At 38.3% G+C, this 15,498-nt stretch overlaps 2 protein-coding genes across 6 annotated transcripts in view; one reads left to right on the top strand and one right to left on the bottom strand.

Annotated features, from left to right (window-relative positions):
- The window catches only part of LOC127645662 (elongation factor 1-delta-like), a 21,072-nt gene extending 17,494 nt beyond the window's left edge, over window positions 1-3,578 (top strand). For all 4 annotated transcript variants that reach the window (XM_052129349.1, XM_052129348.1, XM_052129347.1 and 1 more), the window contains 5 exons: window positions 587-674; window positions 2,564-2,664; window positions 2,821-3,003; window positions 3,095-3,289; window positions 3,421-3,578. In XM_052129349.1, coding sequence (XP_051985309.1) covers window positions 587-674; window positions 2,564-2,664; window positions 2,821-3,003; window positions 3,095-3,289; window positions 3,421-3,459 — 606 coding nt within the window. In that variant the 3' untranslated portion in view covers window positions 3,460-3,578. The remainder of the gene's footprint in view (window positions 1-586; window positions 675-2,563; window positions 2,665-2,820; window positions 3,004-3,094; window positions 3,290-3,420) is intronic.
- A 1,927-nt stretch (window positions 3,579-5,505) lies between these two features.
- On the bottom strand, window positions 5,506-12,120 carry LOC127645656 (E3 ubiquitin/ISG15 ligase TRIM25-like). Of its 2 annotated transcripts, XM_052129332.1 has the most exons (7): window positions 11,519-12,120; window positions 11,324-11,410; window positions 9,308-9,541; window positions 6,922-7,081; window positions 6,484-6,558; window positions 6,340-6,393; window positions 5,506-5,649 (listed from the first exon to the last, which is right to left on the bottom strand). In XM_052129332.1, exons 1-6 carry the CDS (start codon window positions 12,095-12,097, stop codon window positions 6,341-6,343), a joined length of 1,188 nt encoding a protein of 395 aa, XP_051985292.1. In that variant the 5' UTR covers window positions 12,098-12,120; the 3' UTR covers window positions 5,506-5,649; window position 6,340. The 2 variants fall into 2 exon arrangements, with proteins under 2 accessions (XP_051985292.1, XP_051985293.1); XM_052129333.1 differs by having other exon boundaries at window positions 5,604-6,393.
- Window positions 12,121-15,498: the final 3,378 nt, after the last annotated feature.

Raw genomic sequence — 15,498 nt, 5'->3', positions numbered from 1 at the left:
CAAGCTAATGTGGGACAGTTGGCAACCCTATGTGGAGATGGTAGATTGGCAGCTGTGCGGTTGGAGATGTTTCTGCAAACTTTTCAAGCATTTGTTTTACTGCTGTCGAACATTGAGAAAAGTGATCTGATTCAAGGTTTATGTGGAAAAATAGTAGAAAATAATGCAGAGTGGTTGATTTATTTTTTAATCCTGGATAGACTGATAGAGACCGCTTCTCGAAATACAATCTCAACCCTACAAAAATCTTATTAAAATTATTATATATTTTTTCTCATTTAATTTCCTGTTTCCCTCAAATATTTTATATTATGGAAGTAAAATTGGTTCTGAATGCTGTTTTCATGTTGACTTTACATTATAGGTTTCATGCAGAACGTTTAGGGTTAAGCTTTCACATAAACGGCATGCTACAGCTAAATACAGTAGAAGGACTAAATGTTTTAAAGAACGATGTAACAAGGCATCCATATGATTTCCTGTTTTATTTGAGGTGTGTTTGGCATGTCTGCATTTTCAGCCCTGCATGGTGTGTTTCTTTGAGATGTCATTCACTAAAATTCAGTTTTCCTCCATGTGATTTCAGAGTCAGAATGCCAGTAAGTCTGAGGATCAGAGTGAGCTAGTCTCTCGTTTGAAGTGTGTGGAACTGGACAACGAGAATCTGCACAACGGTGTGTGTGTGTGTGTGTGTGTGTGTGTGTGTGTGTGTGTTTGTTTGTTTTAGGAAAGAAAAAAGAGGGGGGGGAAGAACGTTTTCTAGGTTAACCCTCCTATTGCGTTCGGGTCATTTTTGAGAGTTTGACCATAATTTTTAAATGCCACTTTTAACACTTTGTAAACAAACATGCAGACACACATTCCTGTACAAAACAGACATGACATGCAACAAAAATAAATAAACTAAAACAAAGGTACAACAGAGTAAGGAGAGCTTGAAAGAGGAAATTGTCCACTTTTTACTCTGCAGCCATCTGATGATGAATCCGCTTGCAGCGTTCTCGCGCAATAACATTCTGCACTTTGTACAGGCCCCGCCCACGACTGTTGACTGACACTGCCGACAGGTGTGTGTGTGTGTGTGTTGTCTCGTTTGCATTTAAAGAGACACGTCTACTCACAAACGGCTCGTTTTTATTCCCACCCAAAAATTGGCATTTTCAACATGGTATAATAAATGATCTGTAGGGTGTTTGGCTAAGATGTATGTAAAGTTCTGACTTCAACTGTATATTTAGAAAAATACAACTATATCAGTATATAATCATATACTGTTTTCATATAAAACTCAAAATAATTTGTCAATATCCTTTTTAGCTAGTCTTGGAACTTTGACCTTTCTGCAGGTTTGTGTGTGGTGGCATACATGAGCCCTCGTGATAAACCTCTCGGTTTTTTGCGACATGGTCGGTGTCTTTTCTTTGTTTTAGTAGAGTGTGGTAAAAGGTGGCAAAAGCAGTCCTAAAAACTGGAACATGCGATCAGCCTCCATAGTGCGCTGGCTCCAATGTTCACCACAGACAGATCAGTTACAGACATTCTCCTGATTTCACTGCACCACAGTGGAAAAAGAAACTGTAACCGTGACAACTGGCCCCTAGCGTTACGGTTTTGCAATGAGAGCTGTTCGGCCCGATGGTGGAAAAGCGGCTAATGCTAAATACAGGTGTAAACATGGTCAAATGTGTCTTTATTACAGGGAAGAACAGGCAAGGACCATCTACTCGCATAATGAGTCTTCATTGCTCTAAATATAGGGTTTTAAAATTTCCCAACCTAAAGTAGCCCATATATCAAACACAAAATTAAAACCACCTGCCTAATATCATCTAGGTCCCCTTGTGCCACCAAAACAGCTTTGACCTGTCGAGGCATGGACTCCACAAGACATCTGAAGGTGTCCTGTGGTATCTGGCACAAAGCCGTTAGCTGCAGATCCTTTAAGTCCTGTAAGTTGCAAGGTGGGGCCTCCATGGATCAGACTTGTTGGTCCAGCACATCCCGCAGATGCTCCATTGGATTGAGATCTGGGGAATTTGGAGGCCAACTCGACACCTTAAACTCTGTCGTGTTCCTCAAACCATTTCTGAACAATTTCTGCAGTATGTTAGTGCACGTTATCCCAGTGTTTTCCAACACTAGTGTGCCGTGGATAATTATAACATTCCACAAAATAAAATAATGCTTGGAAAAAAAATAAAAAATATTTAAGGGATCCAAAGTCCTCGCTTTTCGCAATGATTTGTGTGTGTGTGTGTGTGTGTGTGTGTGTGTGTGTGTATATGCGTTAAGGGTCATCACATGACTCGCGTCAGCGCTGCAGAATACTTATTGTGCATACCTCCCTCTTTAGTAAAATCAACCCCCCTGTGACGCTTTGTGCAAATGTTGTCATGTGGTGGGCAATGCGGTGCTTGACGCTGGGTTCGACATCCAGAACCAAATTAAAATGACAATTGCCTCCGCATTAGTCTCCCTTCATGCGTTCACGTTTAAGTAAGCACTTAAGTTTAAGTTGACGCTGTCATAAGTATGAATATAATGGCATTGTTCTCCCTCACAGTGGTAGATGATCTGAGAAGTATGCTGTTGAAACTGGAGTCCAGAATGGCAGTGCTGGAGAACAGCCAAGCACCAGCTCCAAAAACAGCCCCCGTCAACAAGGTAGATGAGATATCATCTTTAAAATATCTCCAGATTCTCACATGCAAATGGATAAGGCTGCCTATGCTTCTATGCACATTCATAAATGTTATTTGCTGATTTATGGTTTTAAATTTGTTCCCCTTTTATTTATATTTTTATTATGCTCCTCTGCAGAAGTCCAAGGTCGAGGAACATAATGGCGTTGATGATGATGATGATATTGACCTGTTTGGCAGTGATGAGGAAGATGAGGAGGCAGAGCGCATCAAAGCAGAGAGAGTGAAGGAGTATTCGGCGAGGAAAGCCAAAAAACCGGTTCTCATCGCCAAATCCTCCATACTGCTCGACGTCAAACCTGTACGAATCCGTACAACACAGAATTTAAGTATGATGTACAATTTCTTTCTGCTCACTTGTAGTTTCAATTATATGGTCTTTGATTTATCAGTGGGATGATGAGACCGATATGGGCAAACTGGAAAGGTGTGTGCGCTCAGTACAGCTGGACGGGCTCCTGTGGGGAGCTTCTAAACTGGTTCCTGTCGGCTATGGCATCAAAAAGCTTCAGATCAACTGCGTGGTTGAAGATGATAAAGTGGGAACAGACATTCTGGAGGAGGAGATCACCCAGTTTGAGGACTATGTAAGTGCAGAATCTTTTTTGGGTGAATTTCTCAAAACGTATTCGGTTCATATTTCACACAGCATTTTAAGTGTTTTTCCAAATTGTTTATAATGTTGCTTCCTTTAACTAAATTCTCTCCATTGTTTTAGGTCCAGAGTGTTGACATTGCTGCCTTCAATAAGATCTGAGTCTCATGACTAAGTTACACTGGGTTACACTCACACTGGGTTAATGCTGCTTTCATATCACACGTTACCAATAAACTGTTCAGCCACATGAAGAAAAACATTGTAGTTCACTGTCTTTATTTGGATTTTGTTTTTTTAATGTCTTGGTTTTATAAATTTCCATTTTCATGCATCTCCATAAATTAAATATACTTGATGACAATATTCAGAAAATCGTTTTTAATAGGATTTATTTGTCATTGTTTTCATAAATGTAACGTTAAAATACTCGTGTAGCCACAACACTTAAACGATATGTCTTAACATTATTTTAGTGTGATAAAATCACTTGCTAAATTTTCTGTGTGAATTTATAGCTAATTTTACAGCTTTGTTGCCATGATGTAATATCAACAAACACAAAAATGACAATTTTGTTTTTAAAAAACTTTACTGCTCAAATAATACAAGTTTTAACAGTAGAATTAATGTAAGTGCTTTTATAAAATTATAACTTTCACAATTCTGCCTTTTTTAAACTCTCCAAAAATTGGCACCATTCACTTCCATTGTAAGTGTCTTCAGTGTAACTGTTTTATTTATTTTTTTATTGAATTTTTTATATAAAGGAGTTTAATTTTTTATATTTTAGTAATCAATATTATGCCACAAATAGTGTCAATTGAGCTCAACTTCTATTTAACCCCGGAATATTCCTTTAAGTCTCGGGTACAACCTTGCACAACAATAATGGTTCTTTTTATAGTTTGTGTAATGTCGAGCTGGACATGGCAAAAGTCATCACTTGCGTGTCAGATTAAGTTAGTATGTATACGTTTAAGTGTCTTTTTGATTTACTAAAAAAGAACCAGCTCAAAGTAATTTGTTCAGGAATCAGACTACACTGGTTGCTCTGTATATATTTGCCCAGTAGATTTAAAAGAACACAAATCATTTGTTCGGGAATCCGACTATACATGTCACGTTGTGTGTTTTGCACGATAGATTCAAAACAACTGTCTTGAGTCATTAGTTCATGAATCGGATTACACTGATTACTCTGGCCATTCTGTTTTTCATGCTGTAGATTCAGTAGTTGAGTCAGTGCTGCCACTGAATTGCATTGCAGGAAACATTTTTGTACAATCTTCTGTCCGCAGTGCAAACAATTGCATGTTAGGGAGCCATTAACAGAACCAAATGTCATGAAAAACCATACAGGTATTGGATTTTTATATTTTTTTTATTTAAGAAAAGAGACACTTAGTTTCCACTTCATAAAAATATATGTACAGTCATTGATCACTTTGAGGAACACCTGTAAACCTACTTATTAATGCGAATCAGCCAATCGTGTTGAAGCAGTGCAATGCATAAAATCACACACATACGGGTCAGGAGCTTCAGATAATGTTCACATCAACCATCAGAATGAGGAAAAACGGTTTGTGATGTGTCATGATTGTTGGTGCCAGATGGGCTGGTTTGAGTTTTTCTGTAACTACTGAATCTCCTGGGATTTTCACATACAACAGTCTCTAGACTTTACTCCGAATGGTGCAAAAAAAAAACATACAGTGAGCGGCAGTTCTGTGGATGGAAATGGCTTGTTGATAAGAGAGGTCAACAGAGTATAGACTGACTGGTTCGAACTGACAGAAAGGCTAAGATAACCCAGATAACCGCTCTGTACAATTGTAGTGAGCAGAATAGCTTCTTAGAATGCACATTTAGAAACTTGCAGATGGGCTACAACAGTAGAAGACCACGTTGGGCACCATAGTGTTCCTAATAAAGTGCTCAGTCAGTGTATAACAAATTATCTTTACATATTAGTGCACATGTTTTGTACTAAGTTGAAGGTTCAACAGTTTCAATGTGGAACCAAGTCCAATCCAGGACACAGGTGTTGGCCAAATGTGGTCTGCTCTCGATGAAGCAAAGTCATACAATCATCTGCAAAAAAAAAACACTATAGAAAGCCAGAGTACCAGCTCTGTGATCAAGATCTTTGTAGAAACTCCAATGGAAACTACCCCACTGCCTCCCAGTAACAACCTTCCGTGCATAAAACCTGAGCCCAGCTGCTGAACCACTCTGGATGATCAGTGTATGACTAAGGCGCCGGTTCTGTTGTGACATCTCAATGGTCTCCAGGGAGTCGGAGGAAAGAGTTGGCAGTGTTTGGGTCTAATGTCAAATCACAACAATCTGTTGATTGAAAAGAGGAAATGAAAGAAATGAATAGGTGTGTTTTAAGAGACTAGCACAGTACGTATTTAGGCACTGGTAGTATCTGTTGGTTTTCTGCTTATTATTCTTCTCAATGGTCTATGGCACTTTGTAAAACAGTATAATAAAAAGTTGTGAAATTTGGTGGACATGTAGGGGAGAGTCTCCGCTTCGATCATGCCAAGTTTGGAGTCTCAAATGCTCAAATTTTAATGCATGTTTATGCTTCTAAATTTCTAACCATTGTTGGTTTCCTACTTATTCTTCCCAATGGTCCAGAGCAGCTTATGGAACATAATGGTCAAAATGTTTCAACTTTGGTGCACCCTTAGGGAAGAGTCTCCGCTTCGATCATGCCAAATTTTGAGTCTCTATCTCAAACCATCACATCTTCACACATGTTTTAGCTTATAACTTAAAAATAACACTCTGGTTATTTGTGCCATAGTCAAAAACTTACTTTAAAACTCATCCTACAGCTTTTTGGGATCTTCCCCAAATTTGTGTCAGATGTGAAGTCGTTCAACTATATTGGTCAAAAGTTAATAAAGTTTTGATATACCTGTACTTCAGATTTAATATATTTTGATATACCATCGATCAGTCTGTCCTTTTTAATATCGGTTTTCATGTTGTGCTGGAATATCAAGCATATTAAATGACACTTACATTATAAGAAATCTCCTCTAGTCCTCAACTCAGTTTGTGGTGATATTTCTTGTGCTAGAAGAGGTCAGTAAGTTTAATTAGGTCAGATGAGTCTCTTAACTTACATATGTAAACACAGTGAGTTGACATGTTTTAATAACTCACTTGCTGGAAGCGATGTTTCAGTGTTCACTGGTAAACTCGAGGTATTTTCTGCTGACTGATTGTGTTCTTCGTCAACTGTAAATACAAATTTGGCAGGTGTCATGAGTTGAGTTTGTATATCAACAATGCTGATGTCTTTGTACTTCAAAACAGAAAATGTGTTACTGAAGAAATTAAGGAATCAATTTTATTTTGTTAATTTGCAAATAAAAAGGACCGGAACTATGAATTTGATCAAATGTTGTAATTTATGTTTACAAAGTAAATAAATCAAAATAATAATACAAAAAAACTTTTTGCCAATTGCTTTATCCATTTTAGTGCACTGACAAAACTCCTAGACATCCAAAGTTAGCAACCTTTAATAGGTTTTGGATCTGAATGTTTTTCAATCTTGGCAATATTTGACTATTTAGAGACTTTAAAGACGATACTCACCCATTTCTGAAATTCTTGCTGATTCTCTGTCACAGACGTCATTGACTCTATCTTTTAGCTCTGTGAGAGCTTTCCTCAGTATCAGCAAAGAGAAGTAAGGATGGACATCAATGCAGGGCTGACCACCGACATCAGGAGGAGCACACAGAGTCTTATAGTTCTACACAAGTGAATCAAAGAGATGACATTAGCATGAACAGGTACAATCGGGTGAGATCAGGATTAAGCAAACCAGCACCCTAACTGAAAAGGTCTCATTTATACAGACTGAGGCTATTTTCTGAAAAGCATACCATATACAGTGCATCCGGAAAGTATTCACAGCGCTTCACTTTTTCCACATTTTGTTATGTTGCAGCCTTATTCCAAAATGTATTACATTCATAATTTTCCTAAAAATTGTACAAACAATACCCCATAATGACAACATGAAAGAAGTTTGTTTGAAATCTTTGCAAATTTCTTAAAATAAAAAAATCACATGTACATTTGTATTCACAGCCTTTGCCATGACACTCAAAATTCAGCTCAGGTGCTTCCTGTTTCCACTGATCATCCTTGAGATGATTCTACAACTTGAGTCCACCTGTGGTAAATTCAGTTGATTGGACATGATTTGGAAAGGCACACACCTGTCTATATAAAGTCCCGCAGTTAACAGTGCATGTCAGAGCACAAACCAAGCCATGAAGTCCAAGGAATTGTCTGTAGACCTCCGAGACAGGATTGTATCGAGGCACAGATCTGGGGAAGGGTACAGAAACATTTCTGCAGCATTGATGGTCTCGATGAGCACAGTGGCCTCCATCATCCGTAAATGGAAGAAGTTTGGAACCACCAGGACTCTTCCTAGAGCTGGCCGTCCAGCCAAACTGAGCGATCGGGGGAGAAGGGCCTTAATCAGGGAGGTGACCAAGAACCCGATGGTCACTCTGACAGAGCTCCAGCGTTTCTCTGTGGAGAGAGGAGAACCTTCCAGAAGAACAACCATCTCTGCAGCACTCCACCAATCAGGCCTGTATGGTTGAGTGGCCTGACGGAAGCCACTCCTCAGTAAAAGGCACATGACAGCCCGTATGGAGTTTGCCAAAAGGCATCATGAAGGACTCTCAGATCATGAGAAACAAAATTCTCTGGTCTGATGAAACAAATATTGAACTCTTTAGCCTGCCTGGCAAGCGTCATGTCTGGAGGAAACAGGCACTGCTCATCACCTGGCCAATACCATCCCTACAGTGAAGCATGGTGGTGGCAGCATCATGCTGTGCGGATGTTTTTCAGCAGCAGGAACTGGGAGACCAGTCAGGATCGAGGGAAAGATGAATGCAGCAATGTACAGAGACATCCTTGATGAAAACCTGCTCCAGAGTGCTCTGGACCTCAGACTGGGGTGAAGGTTCATCTTCCAACAGGACAACGACCCTAAGCACACAGCAAAGTTAACAAAGGAGTGGCTACGGGACAACTCAGAGAATGTCCTTGAGTGGCCCAGCCAGAGCCCAGACTTGAACCCAGTTGAACATCTCTGGAGAGATCTGAAAATGGCTGTGCACCGACGCTCCCCATCCAACCTGACGGAGCTTGAGAGGTCCTGCAAAGAAGAATGTGATAAACTGCCCAAAAATAGGTGTGCCAAGCTTGTAGCATCATACACAAAAAGACTTGAGGCTGTAATTGGTGCCAAAGGTGCTTCAACAAAGTATTGAGCAAAGGCTGTGAATACTTATGTGCATGTGATTTTTTTTTTTGTTTTTTTTGTTGTTGTTGCCATTTTTAATACATTTGCAAAGATTTCAAACAAACTTCTTTCACATTCTCATTATGGGGTATCGTTTGTAGAATTGAGGAAAATTATTAATATAATCAATTTTGGAATAAGGCTGTAACATAACAAAATGTGGAAAAAGTGAAGCGCTGTGAATACTTTCCAGATGCACTGTACTATAAGTTGACCGATATATTGGCACAATAGTTGCTTTTTTGGAAAAATCAGTTATCAACAAAGATCAATGCCGATATTTGCCGATCATTTATTTATTTTATTATTCCTCTGTTTCTGGTGCTGATGGTTTCTGGGCAGTTAGTATAACAGCTGCCTCTAGAGGTGAAATACCAATACTGTAAAAATGTGCACTTTCACATACTAGTTTTCTTTTTAAATAGTTGGCAGTATGCAGTAAATACTATCCCGTGTTCAGCAAGAAGCCTGTAGTTTTCCATTCTGAACATAGCTGCCTGACATTTGTTGGACCAAATTCCCCAACAACCTACACATGTGACTTCTATTCTTAGCCCTATTGCTCCTGGTTTCAGATGCTTTCTAGATTTCATGTGGAGTATCGTCGCCTCCGGCACAAATAAACCTGTGTGAAACTCAGGACTTCACCTGTAGGAAATGGATATGGTCCTCCGTGTTTGAAAGCACCTCTAGCTCAGCCTCGCCTCTCCTATGTTCAATTGTTTGTTGACTGAGTCGTTCTAGAAGCTTCTCCGTCTGGCCTAGAGCTGTCCTCTCCTCACCCCTAATCAGCTCTTTCACCTCAGTGTGCTTCCTTTCGATGAAGCGCAGCAGTCTGGTGAAGATCTTTTCACTGTCATCTTCAACCACTTGTGCAGAACGCTGCTCCGATGTTGGCAATGGAAAGGAAATTGTTCAGTTTAGTGGAACTGCACTTGGATATCAGATTTGTTTCACCTACAAATGAAAATGTTTTCATAAACTCGTCCCCATGTCTTTGCCAACCACAAAGTTCCTGCGTAGTTTTATTGGTAGTTTGGTTCCAAGGGAATCCACCAAATTATAAAATGTACCTTGAGTGAATGCATTACAAATTGCTTTGGATAAAAGTGTCTACCAAATAATATAAACTTCAAACGACTTCAGATTCACTTGTCTTGTGACTAGTGATTGACCGATATAAAAATGTCAGCATTTGAGACTTGTTTATTTTTTTCTATTTTATTTTTTACAAATCATTAGATTTTTACTTTAAGCCCCAGAAAACAAAATATTGTGATGTATTTGAAAATACCTTAAGTATTTTTGAATAAAAACAAAATGAGTGTCACTTTATTGATGCATTTGACAATTTGCCAGCTCCAGGTCAATAGATAATAAACCAGTTCTGTTTTATGTTTAAGTATTTCTTTAATTATTTATTTTGAATTTGAATGACAGCAAAATGACTAATTTTCTATGCATATCAATTGATATATTTAATTGTGTTTTTTTTTTACAAATGCATTATATTTGCATCGGCCACCCTGTTCTCGAGATATTGCATTGGTCATTTAAAATAAATTATTGGTCGACCACTACTTGTGTGCGATCGCAACACTCAAATGTTTGAGAATGCGATTTAAGAGCTAAAGTGGAGGGCTATATTTTTTTGCAAATAATGACTTAAAACCTGAAGTGTGTCATTTCTGCACCAATAACACCACCAAACGGAATTGCAAATATAAACATTGGTTTCAAACAGCTTTCCAAATACGCCCCCGTCTTCTGTTGATCGAGCAAACAGATAGTCACGCCCCCAAATCATGCCATTGGTTGAGTCATGTTGTTGTGTCTGGCTTGATGGGTGGCTCAAACAAACAGAGGAATTTGTATAGTGCCACAGAAACACAGTGTTTAAAGTTTTCAAGAAAATGGACAGCTTACTTATAGTTGTCTCTGCATATTAAGCTGGGATTGGAGAAAGTATTTTAACACAGAAAAATTACACACTTCAGTTTTAAGCTCATCTCATCGCTTTAGAAGAATTGATATGCAGTGCATGTGGATACAGTTGTAATTCAAATACAATTGTATAGATTACTTTTATGATACTTTTTTGTCATTTTTGGCAGGGGCGGATCAACCAATGAGTTTTATGGGCATGTGCCCAGGGGACCAAGTCACTAGGGGGCCCACACGAGCAAAACGTCTAGCCGATGCAAACACACCCATTGTACAATGGTGCCTCAGTTTGTTCCTGGGTGGCAGCAGATGTGCTAACCCGACCCCCCGCCCTAATCCTAACCATATGGAGCCTGTAAGCACCTTTCACCCATCACGTGTAAACATGAAGACGGTGCACAACAGCGAAATGCGTCCATGTAGTGCATGGTCATAAAATAACTTACTACACTGCAAACCTGACGCAGAATGATTGACAGGTAGAAAGTGCTTCAATGTCTTCTGATTGGCTAAATAAAGAGTCTAGCAGCAGCCCACAGCCTTTTTTTTTCAGCTGTTTACAGATACTAGCGATGAGATATTTCATGGCATCTCTCTATTTCAGTGATATCTGGCAGGTAATAGGGACGCATTCTGCACATCAATTCATAAAAATTAAAAACTTTTAGCACCTTTAATAATAGTAAACAGTTTGGCTCATAAGCACATTGATGCACTTACCTTTACGTATTTTACTATGTCTCTGAGCTCCTTTTCTCTCTCCTTACACCTCAGCTTTGACTGTCTCCATGCCTCCTCCAGGTATTTCTGTTATGAAATCATGAGATTTAAAGACTTGATTTGTTTGCCATCTTAATCTTTTGACAAAATTCTATGTTGTGTGATTCAAAGATTTTTTATTGCAGTTTAAATGACCTGTTTTTCAGTCCTCTCCTCCGCAATTGATACTACGCTGTGTCCCTTATGTCCATCCTTTAAGCACAAACTACAAACGCACTGTTGGTCGGTGCGACAGTAAACCTCCCGCAGTTTATTGTGCCGTGAACAAATCCTTTTCTGCGATTGCCTTGTAACTTCAATAAGCTGATGCATCCTTCCTCGGTTTCTTTCATTGTGAGGTTTTAGGTGAATTTCACAGTATAACGTCTGACATTTTACACAAAACTTAACAGCTCTATGCTTCTTCCCAGTGCAAACGTCACATTCCACATCCTTGGAATGACTCCGTAGACCATCTTGAACTCCAGTTCTCCTCAGTTTTTCAACAATATCAGCCAGCATGGTGTTTCTGGACAGCGCAGGTCTGGGACTAAAGGTTCGACGACACTGAGGGCAGCTGTACTCTTCTTTTAACTCACATTTCTTCCAGTAACCTTTAATACACTCCATACAATAACTGTGACCGCAGGGAATAGTGACTGGCTCCCACAGCACTTCCAGGCACACAGAGCAACAGAATTGGTCCTTGTCCACAGAGATATTTGTGCCTGACATTTTACCCAACAGCTATGGTTAGAGGAGAGTGAAACGAAAGACAGAACATGGTAAGGAAGGCAGTAAAAAGAGGATGGAGACAAAAGAGTGTTTGTGTATAAACAGGGCGTGTGCAGGTAGAAGCTTATCAGGTTTCTGTTCAAAATGGCCTGAAGCGAGCCAATCACATATGAGAACAGAAAGATAACACTTCTTTACTTTTATGCAAATCAAGAGCGCCAGGTGAACAAGCTTCACATGCAATCTGTGTAAAGAAGTGAATATTATATATATATATACACACTCAGCACATACAATATATATCTCTATATATCAGTATATATATATATATATACTATACAGATCTTTACAGGCGTATTACATACAATGTATTCCATGCTAGTTCAGTGAACTATATATATATATATATATATATATATATATACACATACAGTATATTTCATAGCGGTATGGATCCAGACAGTATCCTATATACTATATATGATATATCATAGAGTGCTAGGTGGAGATAGCTATCACATGCATACCAATAAATGAATATTATATATATATATATATATATATACATACACACATATATATATATACAGTATACATTCATAAAGTATACATATATATATATAATATTCATTTATATACACAGGTTGCATGTGAAGCTTCTCCACCTGGCACTCTTGATTTGCATAAAAGCAAAGGACCTGTTGGATCGGTGGGTGAGGGCTACAGCCATTCCCTCCAGACATATACTGTATGTAAATATATATATTGTATGTATGTGTGTGTGTGTGTGTGTATATATATGTATACACACACACATATACATACAGTATACATTCATACAGTATACCATACCATACAGTGCATCCGGAAAGTATTCACAGCGCTTCACTTTTTCCACAAACAATACCCCATAATGACAACGTGAAAGAAGTTTGTTTGAAATATTTGCAAATTTACTAAAAATAAAACAAATAAAACTATAAAAATGTACTCAAAGTCTTTGCTCAATACTTTGTGTTGTGTGTGTGTGTGTGTGTGTGTGTGTGTGTGTGTGGTCTAAATTACAATCACTGATTTTTCCCTCGGCTGACTTTTATTACAGATTTTGCCTAAATCTGTACAAATCCAATGATCTTGAAATAAGAGTTTCCAGGAAATTCTTCTTAAATGTACACGGGTCTATTAAGTTCATCCTAAAAGCATACTGTGTGAAATCTAAACAGACATAAATGAAATAAATAATGTGTAAACTGTGACCATGTTCAGAATGGAATACTATTGTACTTCTTGCTGTCCAATCAATTAAATCAAGAAGAAGATTATTCTTTCTCAGTAATTATATGGATTCAAGTAACGTGGTCTTGTTATTCCATCCATACAGAAAATGTCCAAATTAAAAGTGTTTTGATACTGTTCCACACTAAAAGTCCAAAAAGTCCAAAAATACTTGCAATTTATCATTAATTAATTAATACAAACAAACATTTCAGACTGCTGCTATGTCTTAATTCATGTTATAATTAAAAAAAAATGTCAACTTTCACTCGAAACACATCTTTAGTTGTAAGAGAACAGACATTTAACTATTGCTACCATTGAGAAATACATTTTGAGACACTGAAACATATCTGAATGACATTTCTGTCTTAGTTTGAGTGTGGTTACTGCAGTCTTTACCATAACTGGTATGTACCAAACATGCCGTACATATTTCATAAAAGAAACTGAATGTAATCAAATTTGGCACCCATCATAATCCTCCTCTCTGAATTTTAATAAGCATTATTGGCCACTCTTAAAGCTGCATGCATCGCCTCTGTGGAGGCACTCTTTGATGAGAACCTGATGTTCTGGATCCTGAAGAGGATGGAGAATGTGAGAAGGTTAAGTTTAACTGTATCAAGAGGCCGAGACATCCGAAATGGTGTTGTTGACTGGCTAAAATGTGCAAAATTATTCAAATAAATGACTGAACTGGATTAGATTGACCTAAATCAAGACTAGCCACAAGACGGCAAATTATATTTTCTATTGTTAATGTAAAGCAGTTAGAGCGGTAACTCAGCAGCGAATGCATATGGATTCGGGTTACTCTCTGACACATTGAGCTGGGCTGCTCATACTGGCGACACAGGTTCCAATCCAGCTTGCAACATATCTAGTCCACTCACTCTTCTCTCCTCTACATAAAAGTTGTAAAAAAAACAAAAATGTCTTTTTTAGTCTTTTGCATAATTCATAAGATTTTTTTATTTTTATTTTTTATTATTTGTTTTTTTGTTAATGCCGGGCGAATAGAACACGGGGTAAAATTACATGCACACTGACAAAACTTCTAAAATTCACACACAGTACATGAATTTCTTTTCTGGAACTGGATAAACAGTCTGAAATCAAAATTCCAAAATAAAAGCTTTTGATAATCACCGTTTGACGAGAATGGAAACACACTAAATGCCGGGACGGTAATGGTAAAAGGGTTTTTTCCGGCTTGGCCAAAGAGCGGTGGTGTTGCTGTAGCTATAGAATAAACAATCCTGTTTACACATTCACATATCATTTTTGTAATGCATTATGCATTAATGGATATTTTGTAAGAATAAAATGAATTACTACAGTATATAAATAGCTCTGTTCCAAAACCTGTGTGAGGTGCCTACCAAGACAGTATTTTGAGTAATTACTCCAGGCACAAAGCTTGATGCCGCTGGGGCCGATCACACCAAACATATTTTTCATCCGCTGTATTTCAGAGTATATAGAGTGCTGTATATAGAGTGGTGGTGGTGTAGTGGTCTAAAGCACATAACTGGTAATCTGGTAATCAGAAGGACGCTGGTTCGAGCCCCACAGCCACCACCATTGTGTCCTTGAGCAAGGCACTTAACTCCAGGTTGCTCCGGGGGGATTGTCCCTGTAATAAGGATAAAAGTGTCTGCCAAATGCATAAATGTAAATGTAAGGTAAACCCCCAATAATCAATACAAGCAAATACACCCCAATGTTTATACCATGATCAATGGAAACATTAGAAATGCTAAAAAAAAAGTGGGAAAAAAACTGCGAGACGCAGCACAGCGGTCAAGTGCACAAAATCACCCACCCCCAGCCATTGTGCTGCGTCTCGCTGTTTTTTTCCCACCTTTTTTAGATTGAAAACATAAACATAACTTAAACAAAAAAAAAAACGATTTATGGTAATTTGGTCACCCTAATATTTTTGACCTCATATCTGTCACAACAATTGCACTTTGGAAATGTAAGTACAGCCGTTAGCGACTAGTATGTGCGATTCCTTCGTGAAAAGTTTCAATCTACCAACAGCAGCTGAAGGTGATCCATGAAATGTCATAATTAATGTAAAATCCTGAATTTGTCCTGATCCACTGATCCTGATGGAC

The sequence above is a fragment of the Xyrauchen texanus genome, chromosome 6 (genome assembly GCF_025860055.1).
Source record: "Xyrauchen texanus isolate HMW12.3.18 chromosome 6, RBS_HiC_50CHRs, whole genome shotgun sequence".
In the NCBI taxonomy this organism is placed as follows: domain Eukaryota; kingdom Metazoa; phylum Chordata; class Actinopteri; order Cypriniformes; family Catostomidae; genus Xyrauchen; species Xyrauchen texanus.
The sequence above is the reverse complement of the archived record's forward strand: the minus strand, read 5'-3'. Positions and strand labels throughout refer to the sequence as shown.